This window comes from Perca flavescens, chromosome 11 (genome assembly GCF_004354835.1).
Source record: "Perca flavescens isolate YP-PL-M2 chromosome 11, PFLA_1.0, whole genome shotgun sequence".
Classification (NCBI taxonomy): Eukaryota; Metazoa; Chordata; class Actinopteri; order Perciformes; family Percidae; genus Perca; species Perca flavescens.
The window spans coordinates 7,515,664-7,542,874 of NC_041341.1; the positions used below are offsets into that span (position 1 = coordinate 7,515,664).

A 27,211-nucleotide genomic window follows, 5' to 3' on the forward strand; every position below is an offset into this window, starting at 1 on the left:
TCCTTGTACTCGGAGTCGGGCTAACGTCCACGCTAGCTGCTAAATGTTTTGCGTCGAGGTGATACTTGAGGCTCGATGTGCTGCGGTGATATGCGAATTCCTTGTTGCATAGCTTGCACACAACCATGCTCTTATCAACGCTTCCATCCGTTTGTTTTTATAACAAAATTTCCCAACCACAGGGCCAACCAAATAGGTCTCGTCAGCTTCTTCGTTCATGTTCACTGTGGTTTGTTGTTGTCTGAAGCATTGACATATATAAAAGGTCTGAAGCCATGAACGCTAGTTGGTGCTCCAGTATAATCGGTCCGCCGAAACTCATCCAGTGAGAAACGTCCCGCGGTGCAAAAATAAGTGTGATTAAAATGCGTAAAAAATGTTTAACGTGTTATTTTTTGTGTAATTAATTAATTAACGCGTTAAAGTCTGTAATTAATTAATCTTAATTAACGCGTTAAAGTCCCAGCTCTAGGAAAAATATTTGAGGGTTTCTTTTTGCAGCAGAAGTTCTCTGAGAAGCTTTGTTTTAACCCTAATCAAAATCGATTCTAGAAATCATTACCGATACTCAGCCCTTTACTATATATGACTACAATGATGAATGGCTAAAACAGTTCTTTAAGGGCACCTGGGTAGCTCAGGCGGCCTCTAGTTCACCTGGGTAACTCACCTGGTAGTGCCCATGTAGAGGTTCACATGCGGCCCTTTGCTGCATGTCATTCCCCCTCTCTCTTCCCTTCCATGTTTTCAGTTGTCCTAAAAATAAAGGCCCAAAATTCCCCCTAAAAAAAGTTCTTTAAATATAAATTTTATATTTCACTGATAACATGTGACAGGAGGCCACAACAGGGAAGATTTATATTTCAAGTACCCGGTCACACTCTCCTCTTTTCAATAGATATAGACTCCTTATACACGATCTCCAGCTTTGCGGGTGTGCAATGGGCCGGAAGTACTCACCACCATACGCTGACATCTACCCGGCCCATTGGGAGGAAACAGCGTTCCATAAACTCACCATCAAACCTCTGCTTTATTTCCGGTACTTGGACGACATCTTCGGCCTCTGGGATAACACCGAACAGGCTTTTTTGACTTTTCTGGACATCCTCAACTCACATCACCCTAAAAGAAAACTCAAACATACCCTACAACCCGTCACAGTGGAGTTCCTGGACACACGGGTCTTCTTCCGCAGCTCCGGCGACCAGACGAAAACACTAGCCACCAAAGTTTATTTCAAGCCATGCCCTTCTCCATAAGCCCAGCTATCACCCTAAACACACGTACAGAGGCCTCATTAAGTCCCAGTTGATAAGCTTCCACAGAATTTGCACCTTCCCGGAGCATGTGGAGGAGGCCACTAGTACACTGTCTCCTCCTGGTATCAGTTTTCAGATTTTTTGGCCTGTATTTTGGATGAACTGCAGCTAAGATAAGGCTGACTGCTGACTCCACAACGAGGATCGCAAGACGAGAGTGGTTGAGTTCTCACATTTAGCAATAGTTCAGAATGAAAGAGAGTTATTGCTAACATAGTTATTTTGTTGTTTAGTTTATGGCAAGTGCAGTTATTGTTAAAAACACCCAGATAACCTACAACAGTTTGATAGGCGCTCATGATGAAAAATGTACACTGAGCTGTTCACACATGATTTACAACGTGTTTTCGTGGGATGATATTCCTGGGACATTGTGAGGTCAGGGACATTTTTTGTGTGTAATTGTCAACACTCATCCCCACTTTGCTTTTTCCGAGACGATGGGAATAAGCACACCCCTCGGGGATGACTCACAGCAAAACACAGGAGGTTTCAATCACAGGAGGGTGGGGGAAAAAAAAATATGCCGAGACAGTTCATTGCCCTGGGACATAATGTTTAAACGAGAGCGTGTGTGTGTGTGTGTGTGTGTGTGTGTGTGTGTCAGTGACAGATAAAGCACAGAGCGGACCTCTCTGTCAGATCACAGCTTCTTCACTTGTAGAGCAGACCGGTTTCACCTGGAGGACCGATCCCAGCTATGAGGCTCTGTGGCCGGGCTGCTGGAGCTTGGCGTCTCCTGCCTGTCCTGGCTCTTCTGTCTGTCCTCCACGTCAAAGCAGACCAGCAGCAACCCAATAAGAGACACTATTACATCGCTGCTGTTGAGATAGACTGGGACTACGCTGGAAATGACACAGACGGGTAGGAGGATATGTGATATTCAATGAAAACAAATAGACATGCAACAGGTGTTGATGATAGGCCTGTAGCAGTTATGACGTACTTGTCTAACTGTCAATTTCTTTTTAAACATAATCGCGGCTTCTTGGTTTAACCGCAATTAATTGCTAAAATTAACTAAGGTCTTAAAGCATATGATGATATGATTTTGTTTAGATGTGCCAAGTTGTACTGTATGGTGCATACAGTACAACTTGGCACATCTAAACAAAATCATTTCACCAAGGCAAATTCCACATATGTGTACTTATTGTGGCAGTGAAACCTTTTCTGATTCTGATTCTAAGCTCTTGGAGTCCATATCTTGGAGTCCATATCTTGGTATGCTGTGCTGGTGTGTACGACATGTGTGTTCTTGTGTGCTGAGTCGTGTTTTGTGTTTTTCCTTTTACTCCTTAGGTTTGGGCCCACCTATAAGAAAGTGGTCTTTCGGGAGTATGATGACAAAGACTTCCGACAGCCTAAGCCTCATCCGTCCTGGTTAGGTAAACCATGAACACGCAGACTGTCTGGCTCTAATTTCTGTACAACTTCTTTTTTCCTTATCATTTCCCAGAAAGGAATTCATACGTACATAATACTTATTTCACATGTTTTTTTTTAAAAAGAACTGTGTACTTTGGTCCTAATTTAAATGACGTTTATCCTACATGTTGCAAACTAAAGTGTGTGACACGGTGTGTGTCTTAGGCTACGTTCACACTGCAAGTCTTAATGCCTGATTCTGATTTTTTGCTCAGATCCGATTTTTTGTTTGGCTGTTCACATTACCTTTTAAAATGTGGCCTGTATCAGATTCCAGTGTGAACTGTTTGCGGTTTTGAACTGACCCGCATGCGCAAAAGAACAATAAAATGAATCAGACAATGTTGCACTAAAGTTAATGACATCAGACGTGTAATGGCAGCCATGCAGGTGCTGAGGAGGAGAAGACTGAAGAGAAAGAGAGACACATTTGCGTTGCACTAAAGTTAGGGAGGTTACTACTTCTGAATAAGCCTGACCTGGTCACTTGACTTGACAGTCTGAACGTAGCCTAAGTGTGTGTCAGAGCAGGGTTCTTCAACGTTTTTTAAGCCAAAGACCCCTTAACTGAGAGTGAGACGGAGCAGGGACCCCCTACTACATATTATATATAATTAAGTTGCATATTAAATTGAGACTACAATAGCATTTATACATAATAAGCCTTTATACATACCTTTATAGTGCATAGAATACTAAGCTGTTAAAATATGTGTTGGCATGATTTTATTAATTATGTTATAATGTTAAAAATACATGTGGCAGAGTTAATCCTTATTAACTGTATCTGTGTATGGCTACCTAAGTCATTTCCTTAACTATAGGCCACTAATCATATCATCAATGTTTGTTTTTTTCACAAATAGGCTAATTTATATTTGATAATATGTTGAATTCATGTTAAGACATTTTAATTTTTGTAGAAAAAAAACGGTAACACTTTACATAGTGATATGACACTGTCATGAACACATGAACCCTAACCCTAACCATAACTCTAACCCTAACCCTACTTGTTATGACAAAAACCGAATGACAATAACAGAAGCGTTATGTCATAATGTTTATGACCCGTTCATGACAGTGTCATGTGTCATCTTATGTAGATACCTTCAAGTAAAGTGTAACCAAAAACACATCATACTCCCGAAAGACCACTTTCTTATAGGTGGGCCCAAACCTAAGGAGTAAAAGGAAAAATACAAAACATGACTCAGCACACAAGAACACACATGTCGTACACACAAGCACAGCATACCAAGATATGGACTCCAAAATATGGACTCCAAGATATGACGTTTTTCCTACATGTTGCAACTAATGTGTGTGACCCAGTGTGTGTCTAAGTGTGTGTTTAGAGAAACGCTGATGCTATAGGAGGAAGAACATGCTGCCAGAGAAATGAAACAAAGACAGACTGCACTGTTTTTACACAATACAACTTCAACAACAGAGTGCGAGTCAAGACTATTCAGATGAGCTTAGAATCAGAATCAGAAAAGGTTTCACTGCCACACAGTACATTATGTGGAATTTGCCTTGGTGAAAGGTGCATACAGTAGGTAAACAAACAAACATATTAAACAGTAAGGGGAAATAGAGACGTGTTCACTTAGTAAGTACCTGCTGATTCCTTTCATTTTGTAAATCAAAGTAAAACAAAATAATCTAGATTTTACAGCGGGGTGAGAAACTAAAGGAAAAACCTGAATGAATGAGTGTACAGTAGAAATAAAAACAAATGCAGATGCTTCAGGCACAAGGGTTCACTGAATGATGTGTATTAATATGATGTGAATTATATTATGGTCTTCATTAGATTCAACTTTATTATCATTGTGCAGAGTACAAGTACAAAGATGACGAAATGCAGTTTGCGTTTGGTATTAGTACACTGTAAATCTTTGATGTAAATTTACAAAAGAATTACAATTAACATATTAATTCCTTCTTAGGAAAGTATTACCTACGTTATATGGGCCGATGGTGAATTTATATTTGTTGGTCAGATGAGTCGGTATGTCACAGGATGATTTACCAAAGTATACAAGGGCTGGGGATTCCAAATAAACTCGAGCTTGTCTTCCTCCCTCAGGTCTGCTTGGACCCACACTGAGGGCTCAGGAGGGCGAGACGATTGTGGTCACTTTCAGAAACCTGGCCACTGTACCGTACAGCATCCACCCACACGGCATCGCTTACGGGAAACAGTCCGAGGGTGAGAGAGGCCGTTAACCCCATGCTGCATGAATGATGAATGTCACAGCTGTGGCCAGGGGCGGTTCTAGGATCAGACCTTTAGGGGGACTCAGCTAGAAGCCTGGATGTAACACAGAATTGGGTAATAATTAAAACCTTTTGCTTCACAAACGAGAGAAGGGCAGCAGGTAAGTACAACACATGCGTTGAAAGTGTCAAATAAAGCCTCCAAAGCGTTGAAACCGTCAAAAAAAAAATCTGTTCAAAACAAAGTCAAAAGCGACAAAAAAAAGTCTAGAAATTGTCAAAATATGGTCGACAGAAAGACAATATGAGGGTTAATTATGGATCTTGTGTTTTTTTTAAATTGTTTTTACTGTACAGCACTTCACTTTCAAAAGTGCCATACAAATAATGCTATTATTTTTAAGGCTGTCATGAGGTGCCGATCACTGGAAGTAGACTTGAAAGTTAGAAACTCAGGGTCAGCCCTATGTTCCCACATTCGTAAGAATTTTTTTGTTCACTGAAAATTAGGCCCTATGTTCCCACAGCTCTATGTTCCCACATTTCTAGGACATTTTCAAAATTAGGTCTTGTGTTCCATCATTTCCCTTCAATTTAAGCCCTATCCTCCCACAAAGATTTTTAGGGTTAGGGTTAGGGGGATAAAATCTGATACAAATTCATGAAAAAGGAAAAGTGGGAACATATGGCCTAATTTTGGAAAGAAATTCAGAAATTTGGGAACATAGGGCTGTGGGAACATAGTCACGCCCCCGCTCTGGGTCCAAATGCATTTCTCTGTTTTATTTCGACGACGTTTCGGACCCTTAGGCCTTTTTCAAAACCAACAATCCTTGGTTGATTGTTGTTTTATCGTGTAACCTGTTCTGCTTTGTCGCTCTTTTGTGCTAAGTTCTGCTCTGCTTGTGTTGTCTTTCTTTACAGTTCATGTTTAAAAATTTTAAAAATGTTATTGTATTTGCATAGTCCCAATTGAATTGAATTGTTTTGCAGTCTAATTAACATCAAGAAATGCATTTTGAGCCAGAGTGTGCGACAATTGTTTTCTCACTTTCAAACCCAAAGACAGTAACAGTACAACTCTGCAGCACAGGCTGTCATTGTGGATGCTCCTGATGTTACTCATTTCAATTATTACACAAGATTGGCCAAAACACACAAACATTGTTTGTCTTTTCCTAAAATATTAACCAGGACGGACAGATTATCAAAGTAGACGGTACTGAAGTCCACAGGAAGCGTTGCTAAGCCTGAGGAAACCACCGTCTGTGTCCAGTAGAGAGAAATAACAGGACATTACTGCTGTCGTTAATGTAGGAAATGAAGACTTAGTGCTCCTTAATTTCGCTCTTAATGCAAAAGTCAGAGTGCCAAGAACTTCAAAATTAAACATCTTTTTTCTTCTTTTTATAAGATTATATTTTGGCCATTTTAGGCCTTTATTAGATAGGATATTGAGGGGGAATGACATGCAGCAAAGGGCAACAGGTCAGAACTGAACCCCCTGCCCCTGGCGTTGAGGACTGAGTCTCTGTATATGTGTGCATGCTCTACCAGGTGAGCTAACCAGGTGCCCAGGAAACCCTTCTTAATTGAAGTCTTCATTCTTTTTGGGAACAGAGAGGAACGTCATCTCACAAAGTTTGTCAGGATAGTCAGTAGTGTCCTCAGATTGCCTGGCAATGGGATCCAATTAAGTCGATCGTTCCATCATGACTCCGTATTTGTCCATAACGAAGACAGTTTTTTTGCTCTGCTTTGTTTGATTTTGCAGGAGCCAACTACTTTGACAACACGTCCCAGAAAGAGAAAGAGGATGACGTCGTGCTGCCAAACTGTCAACACGTTTACTACTGGGAGGTGACGAAAGAGGTTTCTCCGCAGCCAAGCGACCCTACCTGTCTCACCTACACCTACATCTCCCACACAAATGTTGTCGAGGACTACAACTCAGGCCTCATTGGTGCTTTACTCGTCTGCAAGCCTGGTAAGCGGCGAAAAGCGACTTGTGGTTCAAAATGGCAGTTGCCGTGTGTTACTGTGAGTCTTGCGTCGCCAGACCTTCCTCCACAGCGCAGCAGAGGAGGGTGTGGCTAGTCCACACAGCATTCCGAGATGGGAGAAAAACATGCTCTGGTTTATTGGCATTTCTTTAAACTATGGGTCTTCAACATTTTTTAAGCCAAGGACACCGTAACTTTCAGAGAGATCTAGCAGGGATCCCCTACTAAATATATATATATATATTGTATAAAATTAAGTTTCATATTAAACTGGGTCTACAATAAGATGTAGGGTGGCGTAAAGCCTTTATACATACCTTTTTAGTACATAGAATGAAAACTGCAACTAAAGTAATAATTGTTGGTATGATTTTATAAATCATGTCATAATATTAAACATACATGTTTCACAGTGAATCCTTTGGCATTAACTGTATGGCCAGTAAGCCTATCATCACTGTTTTTTTCACAAATAGGCTGATTTATATTTGCTAATAATATGTTGGATTCATGTTAAGACATTTTCAATTTAAAATGAATAATTTGGTGACATTTTCGGCGGCACCTGAACAATCCCTGAAATGAAACGTTGTCGATATAGACTACTGTGTACGCTGCTAAGTCTGAGTAACAAATGTAGTCCCTTATTGTTTGTAATATGCTTACATGACAATAAACTATCTGAATCGGAATCTGTGAATCTGAAATGACCTGGTCATTAAGTGGATTTCTCCTCTCTCTCTCTCTCTCTCTCTCTCTCTCTCTCTCTCTCTCTCAGGCAGTCTGGATGAGTCGGGGAAGCAGGTTGGCGTCTACCAGGAGTACGTGTTCCTCTTTGGGGTTTTTGATGAGAATGTGAGCAAATACAAGCCAAAAGACCATGCCAACCATGTGAAATACACCATCAATGGATATACAATGGGATCGCTACCTGGTTAGTCTGTCCAGTCATTTTGTTAAAACATCAGGACACGTCAGACTGAGTTCTGATCAATAGAGAAACATCTGTTCTAGTCAGTGCAGAAAGTATATTTAACAGCAAGTAGCCATTAGGTGTGTAAATCACAAGTTTTATCATTAAACATTTATTAGATCAATTCTTTGGACAACTTAGAGACTTTCTTGCCATTTTTGCTGATTACATTTTTTTTATTAAGATTTAATTACTTTTCTATTATGTGACTAATCAAATAATTGTTTTAGCACTTGATACACGCTCACTGTATAAATGGAATAACGCACTGATATGAAACATACTGGCAATCTTTGCCTCCAAATTGTGCTTTATCTTTGTATATCAGAACACTTCATTGTGTACATCAACATAACTTAGTTTATCCATCAAAACATTAACAGGGCAACTCTTGGGGATGAAACTTTACTCTTTAAACTTACATTTGAATCATAATACTTTTAGATCTTTAGTGATGTATTGCAGTAGTTCACCAAATGTCCTGCAAAACAATTCAAAGAAAAAACACACACAAGTTGCCAACAATTTTTCTCTTTTGTGTCCAGATGTCAGTGTGTGTGCCTACGCCTCTGTGAGCCTTCATCTGGTGGGTATGAGCTCAGAGCCCGAGGTGTTCTCGGTGCATATGAACGGGCAGGTGCTGCAGCAGGCCGGTCACAAAGTGTCATCAGTGGGCCTGATCAGCGGCTCCTCGGCCACTGCCAGCATGGTGGCTCTGCACACGGGCCACTGGCTGCTCTCCTCACACACCATCAAGCACATGGAGGGTATGTGGTTCTGCACTCATAAGTAGGGCTGGGTACTGGATTCAATACTTTGCCTCTAAAGTAATGAGTAGCTGCAAATGCATCGTCATTCAATACCCAATTTCAATACCTAAGGAGTAAACCTAATCAGTGACAGTGAGCCAATAAGCATGCAGCATGCTTCTACCAAGATCGAATAATGTTAGTGATTGGCTGTGTAACGCTACACGTCGTAGAGACGTGCAGGAAAAACTCTATGTAGTAGGAGCCGAAAAATAAATAAAAACATTTGTGCCCTAATTTTGTTATTTCTTTTTGTTTTATAAAATTGGTATCAAAAAAAAGTATTGTTTAGAACCGGCATCAAACTCACGGTATTGGTATTGGTATCGACATTTTTTGAACGATACCCAGCCATAGTTATAAGATAAATAGACCCATCATCCGACATAGATAACTAAATGTATGTCTTTCTGCAATTACAGCTGGCATGCATGGTTTCGTGGATGTGAAAAAGTGTGACAATTTTGAAGCACCCCAGCGAAGGATGACCACCGAACAAAAACGCTACAGTACGACGTGGACGTACTACATAGCTGCAGAGGAAATCGTCTGGGACTATGCACCTAATATGCCCGAACACATCGACGAGTAAGCAGCTTTTACGGACCCATTTTAAATATTTCATAGCATTTCTAAAGGTGCACATGCAAACTAATCAGACATCCGTCTGTAGCAACATGTATCCTTTATGTTTATGATTAATTTAAAGGAAAATTCCGGCGCAAAATGAACCTAGGGGTTAATAACATATGTGTACCTAGTTGACCGTTCTCTGGGATATGTTTTCATGTTAATCGAATGTATCTCTAGCTTGAACACGCTAGCGCTAGCTTCTAACGCTAGCCTTCGGGGCAGAGGGTAAATCGCTATTTCTACACCACTAACAAGGCTCAAAATAGCACCACACTTCAACGGTAGCATAATGAGGGTCCCTACATGTAAACCGAAGCATTGAGAATTTCGCAAGTGTACAGACAGTTTATTAAAAAGATAGATTATAAAGACAGTAGCGTTCATGTAAACATGCGTGCGCCATCCTGGGAAACAGTCATGACCAGTCGAACGACAAATGCTGTGCAACCAGTAACCAGTAACATAGCTCAAACATGTTATTTCACAGAAGTTATATATCAACGTCTCATAAATTATATAAATCCTTTAATCCTTTTGTGTAGGGACTTCACCTTGCAGTACCTGAAACAGTCACTAACACGCATAGGTGGGAAGTACAAGAAGGCAGTGTATAGGCTGTTCAAAAATGAGTCATTCACTGAAAGGTTGGAGCCCAAGCAAAGGAAAAATGAGCTTGGGATCTTGGGCCCAGTGATCAAAGCGCAAATCCGAGATGTCATCAAGGTGAGATCACGTTTAAATGAATCTAAGTTATAGCACTTTCTCTGCAAAATAATAACATGACATAACACACTTTATTACAGAACACCAGAGAAACAATAAGAGAGTAAGACAACAACAAAAAAGAGCTGCACTGTAAATGCTAAGCTAAAAGAGCTGTTTGGTTTAAACCTGTGGACAGACGCCATAAGCCCATTATAAAAGTTTCTCCCCAGCATGAAGCTTCATAGGAGCCCTCCAGAAAGCTCAGGTTCTTTCTCCATTTCCTAGTATAGACATCCAGTCTGGAAAAAACATTTATATGACATTTTCTCAAACACTGCCACCCTAGCCATCTCACAAGCCCACTCCTGGACTCACCCCTTCATTCTTCCATCCCCTTAAAATAATCTATCTGGCTATCATTCGGTGTGTCTGTGCATGTTGCTTAATGTGACATGCACCTACGATACCAAGACACATTCCTTGTGTGTGTAAACGTACTTGGCAATAAAGCTTTTCTGATTCTGATTCTGATTAAACAAGTCTGGACCCAGCTTCATGTGCTTATCCATCCCATTTAGGATTGACCCATTTCCCAGAACAAATAAACTTGGGCTGAATGAAACCTGGGTTGCTGCAATCCGACAAAGGTTATCTTATATCCCGGTCCAAAATTCCTGGACCTTATTACAGGACCATAGGACATGAAGTAATTGACCATCCTCTGTCTTACATTTCCAACAATTTGGTGCCTCTTTCAAACCAAGTCTAAACAATCTAGAGGGAGTCCAATAGAATCAATGCATAATCTTAAACTTGAATCGTGAGGTGCACCCTCACATCACTTGACGTTTTAATATTCCTACAAATTGTGTCCCACTCCTCATCATCCAGTGTATTACTCAAATCCCTTTCCCATGTCTTCTTGAGGGCTGTGCAGGCTCAATCCCGCAGGTTCTGCATAAGCATAGAATAACACCCAGAAGCCTCGTTGTCAGTGGTATTTTAAAACAATGACTGTGATCACAGAGCCAACTCAAAAATCATGTGTTACTCTAATACTTTCTTTTTGGCCTTCAGCTCATCCAGCATAATCATCCAGTATTTATCACTGTCGATATACGGCATGTCTTCTCACATCCTCCTGTCCTTTCTTAAAGATTGTTTTTAAGAACATGGCCTCCAGGCCCTACAGCATCTATCCACATGGGTTGACAATAGAGAAGTCACACGAGGGAGTAAACTACCCAGCAGGAGGTACTAAATATCTCCTCACAGTAACACTTGGGCATTGGTATCTACTCTGGTTTTATTAAATAAAAGGATTACAATTAACTTGAAGATGTATATCCCAATGTGTTTGCCAGGCAACCAGTCTCATGGTGTTCAGCCAGGTGAGACACACACCTACATATGGAGAGTGGTTGAGGAGGACGAGCCTCTCGAAGGAGACTCTCGATGTCTGACACGACTGTACCACAGTGCAGTGGACACAGTGCGCGACATCGCCTCAGGGCTGATAGGACAAATCCTCATCTGCAAGTATCGGTCCCTAAATATCAGGGGGGTGCAGGTAAGAGGATTCTACGTACATTAATTTTTATGTGTTAGTCTTTCTGTCGATCAGTTGGTCCATCCACACATTTGGTAGATCCAAGACATTTACATACACCCGCCAGATGCAGTGTCAATCAGATAAACGGTTGTTGAGAAAATCAAAAGAGACAGAGACTCCTTTAATTTTAGTTAGATTAAAAGTCAGAGTCAAAGTTTTACTTTTGGTTTGTTTCTACAGCTGAAAGCAGACAAGGAGCAGCATGCTATGTTGGCTGTATTTGATGAGAACAAGAGCTGGTACCTGGATGAAAACATTCGCCAATATTGCGATCGATCCAAAGTCAACAAGGCAGACCCAGACTTTTACAAGTCTAATGTCATGCACTGTAAGTTTTTACCACAATCGGATTGAAGCTAATAAAAGCTCATCCTAAAAAGATATACTATATTCACTCCATTATTTGGTTATACATCTGACTGCAATGGCTTGAACTGCCTGTCCAACAACTAATATTCATGTGTATGTCCTCACAGCAATTAACGGTTATGTGTTTGAGAGCGGTCCGCTCTTGGGCTTCTGCAATGGCGAGATTGCAACATGGCACGTGTCCAGCATTGGAGCACAGGACTACATCCAGACAGCTACTTTCTACGGCCATACATTTGAGGTGAATGGGCGGACGGAGGACTTCCTCAGCCTCTACCCTATGACTGGCGAGACCATCACTATGAACATGGACAACACTGGTCAGTCAGGGCTTACAATGCCTGCTTTTATGTCAGATTATGTATCCAATATTTCATCTGTAGGGTTACTTTTACTTTAAGAAAATATTGTTACAGCAAAAAGTTAATTGTTAAATAGTATATAGTAGTTATATCTAAGTTACTATATTGCTTAGTTTCAGCACCCCCATGAGGAATTCTGACTAATGGCAACAGCACTGTTGGCACATCCACATGACGCTAGTATCGCATTGCCAGACCTTCCTCCACAGTGCTGCGGAGGAGGGTCTGGCTAGTCCACACAGCATTCTGGAATGGGAGAAAAACATGCTCTGGTTTATTGGCATTTCTTTAAACCAATCACAATCGTCTAAGCGCCGGACAGAGCAACGGTGCCTCTGCAAAATAGCCTCAGGAAGGAACTTGTTTTGGTGAAACGTGTACGTTCAAAGGTTGTTTTTGTCGTGCAACAGAAAACTCAGATTGGACAGATTGTCTAGGTAGCTGTCTGGATTTACCCTGCAGAGACCTGACGAGCAGTTAACCCATTGTTCTCAGAAATCTACCAGAGTTTAGAACGCCAAACAAAGAAAGCTGATCGGACTCTTTAAAGGAGGCAATTATCTTGTAATTTTTATTTCCTCCTCGTTTCCAACGCTAAACGCTGCTGTTGTCCTTTCTCAGAAGTGGCTTAAAATGCTGCTGCGCGCTGATGTCGCCAGATTACACCATTTTGTAAACATAGCCATACTGAGGAATACAGAGATAGTTTTGTGGAGCTGATAGGCTTAATGAGCTTTGTATCAATTAATTTGCCAATGGCTTAATTGTAACTGAAGTTCCTTAATATAGAATAGTTGCACCCTGTAGCTTTAATGCCGTCATCTTAAAGTTTTGCATGTGCAAAGTTGCTTAGTTTTTTCATGGATGGTTTTTATGTGTCTTTCTTGAACCAGGTGTCTGGCTCATGGCTTCCCTAAATTCCCATGAGACAACCAAAGCAATGCGCGTAAAGTTTCAGGATGTCGAGTGCTTTCGTGACAACCTGTACGAGTACAGTGACGAATCAGTGGACTTTATTGCGTGGAACCCTCTGAGCTTGGATCAAATCAAGAAGGATGAGGAGAAGCCCAAACCTATGAAACCAGATGAGCCAGACAGTTACACAGAGATGTTTGCAGATGAATTAGGTCTCAGGTCTCTGAAGAACCAATCGAGGGCCTCGAGTGTGGAGCAGCTGGACCTCTCTATCCTTGACTATGATGCTGTTGATGTGCCCGACGGAGATACGAATATCACCCATAATTTCAAGGAGACGAAGAATAAAAGTGAGACCTCTATTCCAAAGCCAAATACACTAAATGAGACATTGATTTCAAATTGGGAAGAGGTGGATAAAGTGAACCTTACAGCGGTTAATTTGCTAAACCAAAGCATGAGCGAGAATACAACACATATGCAGAACAGTAGTGCTCCATCAGCTTTTGACAATTCATCGGTTTATAAAACAGAGAACACAACCATGTTTTATAGCCCAAATATATTATTAAAGAATGACACCATAACTACAGATAGCAGTGCTTCTGTATCAAATCTTGATAATGTTTCAGTGTCTGGGAACACAACCGTTCACAATGCTACAGTTTTATCAATGGTTCAAAATGTATCCGCAGAGATTACGAATCATACTGCAACATTACAAGAAACTACCAATCTTAGTGTAGCTTTAAGAGGAGACTCAAGTTCCATCTTGGAGACTGAAAAAGTGCATATAACCCTGACTGGTGACAACCTGACTTCCGTGGGCGTGGTCTTGGCCTTGGCGGAGGACTCTGAGGAGAGACTCACCAGAGGGGATGTGTTTTCTTACTCTGTGCCTCTATCCAATTCCAGCCTAAACAATCTCCACAATACACCAGAGAGCAACGCCACCTCTCTGTCACGCAGTGTAAAAAAGGAAGATGAGAATAACACAGCAGCTAACCATGTTAACGTGTCAGCAGACGGAACAGACCCTCCATTGCCTATTCCAATGGCCGAGGTTGAAGAAGTTAACATCATCATCTTAGATTTAGAAGTGGAGGCCACAGACAAAGAAACCAATGACAATGACTCTCTGATCATCGCAGCCAAGTCGTTTGTTCCAATGGCTGATGTTGAAGAGGTTAACATCATCAGCATAGAGAGAAGCAACTTGACCATCTTAGATTTAGAAGTGGAGGCCACAGACAACACAACCAGTGATAATGACTCCCTAATCACCACAGCAGAGCCATCTATTCCAATGGCTGATGTTGAAGAGGTTAACATCATCAGCAGAGAGAGAAGCAACTTGACCATCTTAGATTTAGAAGTGGAGGCCACAGACAACACAACCAGTGATAATGACTCCCTAATCACCACAGCAGAGCCATCTATTCCAATGGCTGATGTTGAAGAGGTTAACATCATCAGCATAGAGAGAAGCAACTTGACCATCTTAGATTTAGAAGTGGAGGCCACAGACAACACAACCAGTGATAATGACTCCCTAATCACCACAGCAGAGCCATCTATTCCAATGGCTGATGTTGAAGAGGTTAACATCATCAGCATAGAGAGAAGCAACTTGACCATCTTAGATTTAGAAGTGGAGGCCACAGACAACACAACCAGTGATAATGACTCCCTAATCACCACAGCAGAGCCATCTATTCCAATGGCTGATGTTGTAGAGGTTAGCATCAACAGCACAGAGAGAAGCAACTTGACCATCTTTGAGTTGGAGGTGGAGAGTGACAATGACTCCCTGGTTACCGCTGCAGCTCCAGAGTATGGACTTCAAATGAATTCCGCTGAAAGTGTACCTATTTTAGCCAATTCCAGCCTTGAAGATGTAACACATGTTTTGCTTAAAACCGGGCCCTTACAGAATGTAACAGAGAATACATTAAGATCAAATTTATCAGAGGAGATTAGTTCAGAGATTTGGGAGAATGTCACAGCACTTCCTGGTGAGTTGAACCACACATCTCCTGCAAAACATTTATCCAGTGAGAATGGGCTGTACCTCTCGAGCAATGCAGTAAGTAAGAGTAATTCTGAGGAGCTAAGCACTTTAGACAGCATCGAAGAAGTACTAATCTACCTCACAGAAAACAAAACGCACGTGATTAAAACCACCAACGTCAAAACGCAGGGTCACAACTGGACCTATGAGGGAACTCACCAAATGGAATCGGTGGAGATCCCTGACTACATGATGAAATATTTTGGGACAGAAACCCCTAAAACGACGCCAACTCCAAAAAAGATCAAGAAGGTGCAACTCCGACAGAGGCCTCAGAAGGGCCAAGGCATGAAAACAAAGAGGAGGAAGGAATACAAGCCTCAGGCCAAGAGTGGCTTACCATTCTCCCCCCGGGGGTTCAATCCAGGCATAACCCCACGTGGGGCGCGACCGCTTTCATCACAGCCTGTCTCTGATGAGGAGTTCATTAACGAGCCTGTGGTCATCGGTGTGCCCCGGCCTGATTTCAGTGACTACGAGCTGTATGTTCCTGGAGATAACCCAGATCACATAGGATTAGAGGAAAATGTGAAGGCAGATGAATACGAGTATGTGTCACACATAGACCCCTACAAGGGTGGTGAAGACATCAAGAATCTCAACCTGGATGAGACCGCCAAATACTACTTAAAGTTATCAGGCCCGAATGTCAAGACTTATTTTATCGCTGCAGAGGAGGTTGAGTGGGACTATACTGGCTACGGACAGAGGTAAGCTCAGAGATACAATTAAGTTAGTTTTTTAAGATTATTTTAGGCTTTTATTTCCACAGGACAGATGAAGACATGAAAGGGGGGCGAGAGGGGGAATGACACACTCCAAAGGGCACTGACACTGTGTCAAGGAGTAAACCTCTGTATATGTGCGCCTGCTCTACCAACTGAGCTAACCCGGCCACATAGTTAGTTATAGCTTTATTGGAAAACTTCACAGCAGGTTCTAGGGCTCTAGGTCGTTTCTTTTATCGTCAATATCAACTTGCGCCTTAACATACACATCCCAAAAGGCTGCGAACATATTGCGAAAGACACTCCAATTTTTTGTTAGTTGAAAGAAAATATCAATAGAAAACTGCACTTTAAAATGTAACTGACTCTATTTTTTAGTGGTGCCTTTTATTTATCGTGCAGCCCTATCAGGTACACAGCTATACACGTGCAATGATGAAATATTGTCCTGTTATCGCAACAGGAGGCCGGACGAATTGCAACCAAACAGCAGAGAAACTAAGTTCACCAAGGCAGTTTTCCGAGGTTACATGGACAGTAGCTTTAGCACACCTGACGTCCGTGGAGAGCTCAATGAGCACCTCGGCATCCTGGGACCTGTCATCAAGGCCGAGGTTGGGCAAAGCATCATGGTAAGACTGTCAGCATCGACTGCAAAGCCACAATCTGTATAACTCTCCTGGGATCTCACATTTTCATATTGTATTTTCTGTATTTACCAAGATTGATCTTTTCATCTATACCTCTCGTCAGGAAAATGAATAAATGTGTCTTTTTGTCTTGTAGGTGGTGTTCATGAACAAAGCCAACCGTTCGTACTCCTTACATCCAAACGGGGTTTCCTATACCAAGCAGACAGAGGGTCTGTCCTATGAAGACGGCTCTAAGTACTGGTTTAAATATGACAACGAGGTTAAACCCAATACCACCTTCACATATTTATGGAAGGTCAATTCTATGGTTGGGCCAATGCCAGACGAGTCTCACTGTCGGACCTGGGCCTACTATTCGGGCGTTAATCCTGTGAGTAATATGTCCTTTGTAGACAATTGTTTAGTATGACAGGCATTAAATAAATGCTATTTACAAATACAAATTAAAGCCACTGTGTATAGAATGAGTTTCTGAATGTGGCACCCTCTAGCGGCGGCATACACAACCCACTGTGGGACACAGATGAATGGACTGAAAGTAGTCTGGATCGCCGAAAATGAATTTACTAACATCTGGCGGGATCTTCTGGCGGATGTCCCTCGCCTTGCAGAACTGGGTTTGTTTTGGGAAACAACAACAAACTTCGAGTTAGCAAGCTATTTGCTGAAAATGGCAATTTATTAAGAAAATTTGGATTGTGCAACAAGGCAGGCCTGCTTGGTTCTTTCAGGGAATAATAATAATAATAATAATAATACATTTTATTTATGGGCACATTTTATAGCATGCAAGGACACCTTACAGTTAAAAAGGCAAATATAATTAAATTAAAACAATGATGGTAAAGATTTACAAAGAATATGTTTACGGCATTTATTATCTAACTGGGACTCTTTGGTACCAGTGGCAGGGATTTGCTATGGACAAAATACACACGGCGATAGACTGGTAAGAGCTAATGACGTACTGTATGTGTGAAAGAGCCAGACCTTACTCCGCAGCACTGTAGTGAGCCGAGCGAGCAAGACTCGGCTGAAAGTAACTGTATCAATTTTCACCAGGATTGTAAAATTGCTCTACAAACCCAGATGTGTTTGGGTTGAGCAAAGTGGAAGGTATTCACATTTAGTTTTTAAGCCAATATTTAACCTAGCGTATGATCTGTCTCTTAGGAAAGAGACATCAACTCTGGCTTGATTGGGCCTTTGCTGGTGTGTCGAGAGGGCACCCTGGACAGGAAGTTAACTGACATGAGGGAGTTCACGCTGCTTTTCATGACCTTCGATGAGTCGCAGAGTTGGTACTACAAGGAGAACCACGAGATGATACAGAGGAGAAGCCGAAGGAGATTTATGGATACCAACCCCAATGAGAACCTCAAGTTCCACAGTAATGCATTATGTACCTCCAACTAGCCTGCTTTAAATGATCCTCCACCCAAAATCTTTTGATAACCTAGGATTATATCACATGAAAATTTAAACGCACAGAGTATGTGCGTACACTTTTGGTAATATATCATTGTTGTAGGTATAACTGAGCTGCAATATTTTTTCTTCCATGCATTCAAGATTAATCAGTTACAGAACAGAAAAAACGGACCAAAACTGATAAAACTATCTTTTTGTCTGTTGTTTCCCAAGCCATTAATGGCATTACATACAACCTGAAGGGCCTGAGGATGTACACCAAGCAGCTGGTGTGCTGGTACCTGATCAACATGGGTTCTCCCAACGACTTCCAGAGCGTCCACTTCCACGGACAGACGTTCCTCCACAAGAAGACCACCAACTACAGACAGGCCGTCTTCCCGCTGCTGCCTGGTGAGCAACACCACGTCTGTTTGCTAAATTCAGAATAACATCTTCTGTTGCTTTAGTGCTTTCAAGTTTTGAATAGAGGTATTCAAACTGCTCTGGAACTTCATCCGTAGTGGAACTCTTGTAAAAAAATATATACATAATATACATATGAAAACAGACCTCTCTTTTTTGTCAAACATACAATGTAGCAGGTTTGCTTAATGAGCCATGCGGTCGGTAGCCTACTACAGGGAAAAAGTTGGTGAACATGCAAATATACAACAAACCATTAAAATATAAAATAAACATGTTAATGTCTCATAGAAGTGAAGAACAATGAAAATATAGCTTACAGTTAGGGCTGGGCGATATGGAGAAAATCAGACATCCCAATATTTTTGACCAAATACCTCGATAACGATATTGCGGAGATATTGTAGGGTTGACAATTGGTGCTTTCGCAAAATATTTACACAATGAGATTTGTGATAAATAATCATCAGTAATTTGGATGGATACGATGTCTAAGTGGGTAAAGGCAAATAACAGAACGGCTAGAACAGTTTGGTAAGTTAAGAAAATCACACATCACTTGACTGTAATGCAGCCTTTAAAACCAGAAAAACACAACACTTATGTCATATTACAATATTACGATATACAATATCAAAGACGATATCTAACCTCATATCACAATATCAATATATATTCATATATTGCCCAGCCCTAGTTACACTCTTCATGAACGCACACAGACAGAGAACTACTGGCCAGCACATTCAAATACTGCCTCCCCCGCCATCAACTGTCGCTGCCTGTTGCCGATTGGCTGGAATATTGTTTTGTGGCTCGTGCACTCCTTTCTGTTTGTTTTCAATTTATACAGCCAGGGCTGTGTATTAACACTGGATTATTATTTTTTTGTAACGCACACAAAAAACAGAGAGCTAGGTGACCGTGAGGAGATATTCACTGATTTTGACAAAAAAATGCATTGGATTAACATCACTTGCTACACCTTTAATTACCATGTGGTGATGAAGCAACTGCACAGTCAACAGCTCCCCCTACTGACCAAACGGCCATACTGCTTTCAACTCAGAGGGATATTTGAAGGCTGTCTCATGGAGCATTTCAGGGAATTCAGCACAAGAGGTGTACAGTATTTTAATCGACAATAGCTCAAAACTATAATGCAGAAGTATTCAGATCCTTAACTTTAGTAAAAGTACTAATACAACACTGTAAAAGTACTCCGTTACAAGTAAAAGTCCTGCATTGAATATGTTACTTACGTGAAAGTATGTACGTTTCATCAGGAAAATTTACTTAATCAAATTAAAATGCAGAAAAATCCTCACATTTTAGAAACTGGAAACAATCAAAACTGTTCTGTCATGTGTTTAATGGTCTAGTCATGTCAGCTGGACTTGTAACTAGTAACTAAAGTTGTCAGATGAATGTAGTGGAGTAAAAAGTAAAATATTTCTCTCTGAAATTTAACGGAGTAGAAAGTGGCATTAAAAATAAAAGACCCTAGTAAAGTACAAGTACCTCAACATTTGTACTTAAGTACAGTACTTGAGTAAACGTCTGAGTTACATTCCACCACTGAATGCACCGGCTATATTCGATGTCAACAAACGTAGCAGACACAGTGTGTTTCAACGTAATTTATGTTACAAACTGTCTTTCAGGGAGCTTCGCTACTCTGGAGATGTTTCCATCCAAACCTGGCCTGTGGCAGCTGGAGACGGAAGTTGGTTTCAACCAACAGAAGGGCATGCAGACCCTCTTTCTGGTCCTAGATAATGGTACAAACACCCTGCAGCATTTAGACATACTGTTATGTTGTGCTTTTATATTGAGATATTATATCATGTTTCCTCCAAGAGTGCTACCGTCCGCTGGGTTTGGAATCAGGCAGTGTGAAAGACAACCAGATCACAGCGATCAACACTAGAGGTACAGTAGCAACGCACCCATCTGTGGTCCTACTGCAATCACAATGACTTTTGTAATCATTGTATAGGGATGCAGCTAACGATTATGTTCGTTGTCGATTAATCTGTCGATTATTATTTATTGTTTGGTCTATAAAATGTCAGGAAATGGCGAAAAATGTCCATCCGTGTTTCCCGAAAAGCCCGAGATGACATCCTCAAATGTCTCGTTTTGTCCACAACTCAAAGATATTCAGTTTACTGTCACAGAGGAGAGAAGGCACTAGAACATATTCACATTTAAGAAGCTAGAATCAGAGAATTTAAACTCTTTTTTTCTCCATAAAAATGTCTGAAACCGTCTATTCGATTATCAAAATAGTTGGCGTTTAATTTAATAGTTGACAATGAATTATTGCTATAAATGTCTATATGCAATATGTCACAGGAGGAATGACAAATATTTCCATCTTTGAAGGATATTGGAAGCCCCATCTTGCCAGATTGAACAATCGGGGTAAATTCAACGCATGGAGCACAGAGCAGAACAAGAGCTGGATTCAGGTATGTGATGTCAATGTTGGAAGTGTGTGTGCGTGTGCGTGCGTGCGTGCGTGCGTGCGTGCGTGCTTGATTAAATTTTCATAAGTGCACTTGCTTTCTATATAAATATATTTGTAAGGGAGGGAGGGGGAAGTGAAGAGTTCAACTATTTAATTATTTGTTTTGTTAATTGTGTTAACAATAAGTGTTCTGTTACAGTACCAGTCAAAACGCGTTCTCATTCACTTGAACTGGAAAGCTTGTCCAAACTTTTCACTGGTACTGTATGTTTTGGGAAAGAAGGGGGCAGATTATATAAGATTAATGCTCTTTCTGCTCCTTTTTATTCAGGACTTGAAATTTGGTGTTTGCATTAAGATGTTTGTTTGTTCAATGGATGTATATATATATATATATAATAAAACATTCTGCTACCTGTGGACTTCCCCCTGCACAGGTGGACTTCCAGCGGCCAGTTGTAATCAGCCAGGTGGCCACGCAGGGAGCCAGGGAGATGTTATCTTCCCAATATGTGGTCAAGTACGCTATCTCCTACAGCACCGACCGCCAGAAGTGGCTCTTCTATAAGGGCGACAGCAGGGACCTCAGGAAGGTGGGAGAAGTTTGATTTGATTACTTTTGGCCGACGCCAACAGATAGAAACTAAGAAAGAAGTGTGTGATCACCATTTGTCTGCCTTTCACTCTTTCACCAGATATTCTCTGGGAACCAGGGAGCCTACGAGGAAAAGAAAAACACCTTTATTCCTCCTGTGGTTGGTCGCTTTATCAGGCTCCATCCCATCGAATGGTACAGTGAAGCCACAGTCCGCATGGAGTTCTACGGCTGTGAGCTCGACGGTAAGATGTTACTGTGCACGTGCGTGCCGTGGAATTCGTTTTTTTCAAATTCACGAAATATGCATAATCCGCTTTTGGATTCGACTCTGTGTTTTTTTGGCACAGAGTGGCAAAATTGGTGTCAAATATTATCCGGAACCTCAGTATTTCATTTAACACATTCTTGGTTTTGTAAATTGTTCACCAGCCACTGGGAGTGGAAATCACCAGAGGCCTCACAATACGATAACATCACGATACTCACGTCACGATACGATATTATTGCAATTTTAAACATTGTGACATTGTGACCGGCACGTAGAAATACACGTCCGGTATGAATGGCCAGGCACAAGATCAGGCACGTATTTACGCTACGCAACACTTACACGCACGGTGTGCTCCAGCTCTTAGGCAAAATTTTAAAGAATGTACAAGGACCGGAAACCCTTAAAGGAAAATTCCGGTCGATTTCAACACGTAGCTTTGTTGTTTGTAAGTGTGGAGTGCTGTCAGTAGCGAGAAAAACGAAAACAATTGTTGTTGCCTACAAAGTGTTATCCTCCTGTTAGCATTAGCACCCAGTAGGCTGAAACCGGGCAAGTTTTAAACGTGCTTTTAGCCTCGAAATGTCATTATAAGCGCCTACCCATGTGAAGTGATTCCTTCCGAGTCAACACAGTGAATCTGACTGCATATGCATACAATTTCTGCTAATTCAGCTCTGTTTAGTTCCGGTGTGGAGACGGCAAGACGAGTGCTTCGGGACCTTCTACAAACACACTACACCGAAAACACAAAAAAAATATTTGTTAATTTAATGATTAAATAAGGTAGTGTCTCCAAAATTACCTCAATTATAACTTGCTAGTTGTACTACAACACTTACTTTAACAAAAAAAAGCATATGCCTATTTTTTTTTTATTTTTTTTTATCTCTTTTCGGTGTTGTAGTTTGTAGACGGTCCCTAAGCACTCGTCTTGCCGTCTCAACACTGGAACTAAACAGCTGAAACCCAGCACAACTTTTATGCATTTCTTTCACATCTACTGCAGTCAGATTCACTGCGTTCACTTGAAAGGAATCACTTCACATGGGTAGGCACTTGTAATGACATTTCGAACATGTTGAGAGGCTAAAAGCACGTTTAAAACTTGCCCCGTTTCAGCCTTCTGGGTGCGAACGCTAGGCTAACAGGAGGATAACACGGTGTAGGCAACACCGATTGTTTTCGTTTTTCTCGCTACTGACAGCACTCCAAATTTACAAACAACAGAGCTACGTGTTGAAATTGACTGGAATTCTCCTTTAAAGTGACACATAGGGTGGTGTATTGGCAAGAATTTGGCGATACAATACGTATCACGATACATGGGTCGCGATTCAATATATTGCAATATATTTCGATACTGTGCGTAAGGCGATATATTGGGATTTTTTTAAAGTATAATTTTAGAAAAACTAGACATGACTTTCATAAAAGTCCAAGAAGTTTACTTTAGGTAAACAATTCAGTACACAGAAAATCAAACTGCCAGTTTGGGATTGTGGTTCACAGGTTCTTAGTGAGCTAATGTTTATATACTAAAGTAGGCCAAAGTTCAGCCATAGCTACAGCTGCAAAAATCGCTATTGACTTTTTGAAAATTGATACAGTATTGCAAAATAAAATATTGCGATACTCAAGTGTATTGTTTTTTTTCTTACACCCCTAGTGACACAGATACCAATAAGAATACTTTATTTGAAATTTGAAAATAAACTATTTTTATCAGAGGCCACAGACAAACGTGTAGTAAAGCCATACTTTTCAAACGTTTTGGTGGCATCTCGGCCTGTTGAACTGATACTCAGTCAAATACTGTCGCGCTCGACTTCACCACACCACACTGTATGGGTTGCAGCTGCTGCTGTAGTGGGCCAATCACACGTCGCATTCAATCAAAGAATGCTTGCAGTGATTGTCTGCATTTTTTTCTAGACTTGGGTACAAAAGTTAACAAATGCAGGCATTGTTTGACTGGAGAAGTTTTGATACAACTTGGTACTGGGTTATTTTGGTCGATACCTTAAAGCAGTGGTTCTCAAACTTTTTTCAATAAGGTACCCCTTTTTGAATAGTTTCTTTAAGCCAAGTACCCCCTGACCAGTGCTAATCATTTTCAGTAGAAAAAAAGGGTGTATATAAAGAGGAACAGTACAGCGCTGTCAGCGATAGATTTACTAAACAACAGCCTTGGACCTGAAAAGTGCTGATGAGAAAAAGAGACAAAAACTGTAAAAAAGACAAAAACTTAGAAAAATATGGTAGAAAGAAGTAAGGAAGTAAGAATAGGTCAAAATAGTATCAAAAACTTTAAAAACAGTGACATAAGAAGAAAAAAGCGAGAAACTTGTAAAAAGTAGAAGGACAGTAGAAGGAAGGAAGGATAGATTAGGTCCAAAGAAGGCGACACAAATGTCACATTTTAGGAAAAAAAAACAAATTCTACATAAAGAGGAACAATGTTCTGGACAACAGCCTCGAGGGACTGCAGATGTAAGTTAGCCAAAGGCTAACTCTGGTGCAATGCATCAAATGGTCACATTTATGTTTTAATTGTACATTGTCCCTTATAAATAAAATTGAAATTAAACATTTTGTCAAATATCTCCCGTACCCCCTGCAGTCCTCCAAAGTACCCCTAGGGGTACACGTACCCCCATTTGAGAAACACTGCCTTAAAGCACATGTGTCAAACTCAAGACCCCTCGCAGATTCTGATCAGGCCTGCATATCAATTTAGGGTCACAATAAATATATCCATTTTTTTCTGTCACTTTTGCCGACGCTTTTGCAGATTTTTCCCACTTTTCTGCCAACGTTTTTTGTTGTTGCTTTTTTTCGACCTTTTTTGCTACTTTTTTCTATGATGGCTAAAGAATTTAAGGACATTTTTAGGGAGAAGTGTGAAGACTCAAAGATATTTGACTTACGGCCCTTGATGTGATTCTCATTTTCCAGTGAGGTTTAGCTTGACACTACTGCCTTAAAGGTACTGAGTTCTGATACCCAGCCCTAGCGTACACACAGTATGTACTCCAGTAGTGTCACAGGGTTGGGGTTTCTGTAAATGTGAGCTTTCTAATCTCCTGTGTCAGGTTGCTCTGTGCCTCTGGGGATGGAGAGCAGACTGATAGAAGACCATCGAATCACAGCCAGCTCCACAGCTACCAGCTGGTACTCTGGACCCTGGAGACCCTCTCTGGCACGCCTCAACACACAGGGAACCATCAATGCATGGCAGGCCAAGGTACAAATCCTAAAACTGACATGACAGGTCAAAATGAATGAATTTAAATTCATAGTAAGCATCAGGTAGAACGTTATGTTCCTGTAACACAGGATCTGAGTGACCTGCTAGCAGTACACCCACACCCAGCAGCCCCTAAAAACCCTTGAAAATGTGTTAATTGTATGCCTGTGCAGTTGATCAAATTTTGCTCAGGATTTTGATTTCCGCTCCGAACGATCAGAAAAAAAACGTACTTCATTACTGTACTAAAGATCCCTATTTTGGCACTTGCTTTCCACACCTACCTCACTTCCTTTCCTCCCCTGTCATCGCCACTGATTGGCTTTTGTTTCCACCCTAATTACCTGATTGAGTTCACCTGGTCACTCCTTATTTAAAGACTGCACTCCCTCTCAGTCAGTCTTTTCTACACCTTCACATGGGGCGGCAGCTGATTCTCCAACACATGTGTGTCTGTTCTGTTATCCGTTATCATTTGCCTCACCCCCTTTTGCTAAATACATCTTCATTGAATGGACTGAACTTCTCTGCGGCTTACTCATGCATGCTGACCGATGTCCCATGACGATGGCAGTCAACCTCTAAAACTGAACCCTCCTTAACAATTACACTACAGTTCAGCAAGTAAACTCTTATTTTGTCTTGTGTTCTGAATGACACGCTCACTTCCTCCTCCCGAAGGCTAAACTCAGTCAGGCAACATTTAAATCATCTTTCCAAAAGTCAAACAAGAAATGGTTGTTATATAGTAGAGCAGCCCCAGTAAATTAAATATTACACAAATTTCTTCAGTTGGTCATAAAGGCATCCTACAAGTCAAACCTTCTCTCTCTCTCTCTCTCTCTCTCTCTCTCTCTCTCTCTCTCTCTCTCTCTGTATCTTCCGCAGCATGGGAACATGAACCAGTGGCTTCAGGTGGAGCTTCCCACAATTAAGAAGATCACAGGTATCATGACGCAAGGAGCCAAGTCTCTGGGGAAAGAGATGTACGTCATGTCCTACGCTCTGCAGTACAGCAACAATGGGATCCACTGGAAGCAGTACACAGATGATGAGAGCATCCCTTCCAAGGTGAGCGGTGGCTAAACCCCATGGGAAATGCATTTCATTATTATTTCCTGCGGTACCGGAGCAATCCCGGAAGTGCAATGTCAAGGGTATAGACTGTGTGATTGGACAAGAGAAGTGATTCTAACCAATGTCTTTCTCTCTCTCTCTCTCTCTCTCTCTCTCTCTCTCTCTCTCTCTCTCTCTCTCTCTCTCTCTCTCTCTCTCACCAAATCCAGACTTTTTTGGGAAATACCAATAACAACGACCACGTGAAAAACTACATCTACCCTCCTATTTTCTCCCGCTTCGTCCGAATCATCCCAATAAGCTGGATGAACTCCATCACTATGAGAATAGAACTACTAGGCTGTGACTTTGAGTGACACACACACACACACACACACACACACACACACACAGGCACACACACACACACACACAGACACACACCTATACGAAATCATGACCATGCACATGCAGACTAAAACATTACTCATGTAGTGTAAGTAACATGTCCTCTTAAAAGTGACACTAAAACTGTATTTTTTTTTATCTCAACCGGTTGTAATCTTTACACATTTATAACGATTTAACCAATTCACGATGCTTTGTCACATCCCTATAAATCAGAGCCCTTTTGTGCAGGCAAACGCAAATATACATTTATTTCTCAGTCATGTCAAACTCATCCTATGTTCAAAGTGCTTTTATTATACAAATATATGCCCAGTTAAATTAGTTATAAAACTCAGTGGTAAGTGCAGTATGCATGAGTTTAACCCTTTTGTCGACAGTTGTATGTGTTTTTGAAATACTAGTTGCATTTTTAAGCTGATATATGACATCAGAAATGACTATAAATGAATGTAAATATGTAAGTACAGATGTAATTTATTTTTTAATAAAAAATAATTACCATTCTTACTA

The 27,211-nt window shown here is 41.0% G+C and overlaps 1 protein-coding gene across 1 annotated transcript; it reads left to right on the plus strand.

Annotated features, from left to right (window-relative positions):
* Positions 1–1,860: 1,860 nt before the first annotated feature.
* f5 (coagulation factor V) lies at positions 1,861–27,211 on the plus strand. The gene is made up of 25 exons (XM_028590738.1): positions 1,861–2,186; positions 2,625–2,710; positions 4,846–4,968; positions 6,751–6,963; positions 7,758–7,913; positions 8,498–8,719; positions 9,184–9,349; positions 9,937–10,117; positions 11,257–11,353; positions 11,464–11,669; positions 11,892–12,039; positions 12,188–12,400; positions 13,336–16,138; positions 16,620–16,788; positions 16,943–17,179; positions 17,983–18,199; positions 18,454–18,633; positions 20,310–20,426; positions 20,506–20,577; positions 21,034–21,119; positions 21,556–21,711; positions 21,814–21,958; positions 25,080–25,231; positions 26,123–26,305; positions 26,521–27,211. Exons 1-25 carry the CDS (start codon positions 2,023–2,025, stop codon positions 26,665–26,667), a joined length of 6,639 nt encoding a protein of 2,212 aa, XP_028446539.1. The 5' UTR covers positions 1,861–2,022; the 3' UTR covers positions 26,668–27,211.

What these genes read in the sequence shown, in the direction of transcription:
- f5 (XM_028590738.1), top strand. Translation starts at nt 2,023, where the DNA reads ATGAGGCTCTGTGGCCGGGCTGCTGGAGCTTGGCGTCTCCTGCCTGTC. An exon ending in TATGAACATGGACAACACTG is followed by an intron (nt 12,401 to 13,335) that starts GTCAGTCAGGGC and finishes TTCTTGAACCAG; the next exon opens with GTGTCTGGCTCATGGCTTCC. An exon ending in ACTATTCGGGCGTTAATCCT is followed by an intron (nt 17,180 to 17,982) that starts GTGAGTAATATG and finishes TCTGTCTCTTAG; the next exon opens with GAAAGAGACATCAACTCTGG.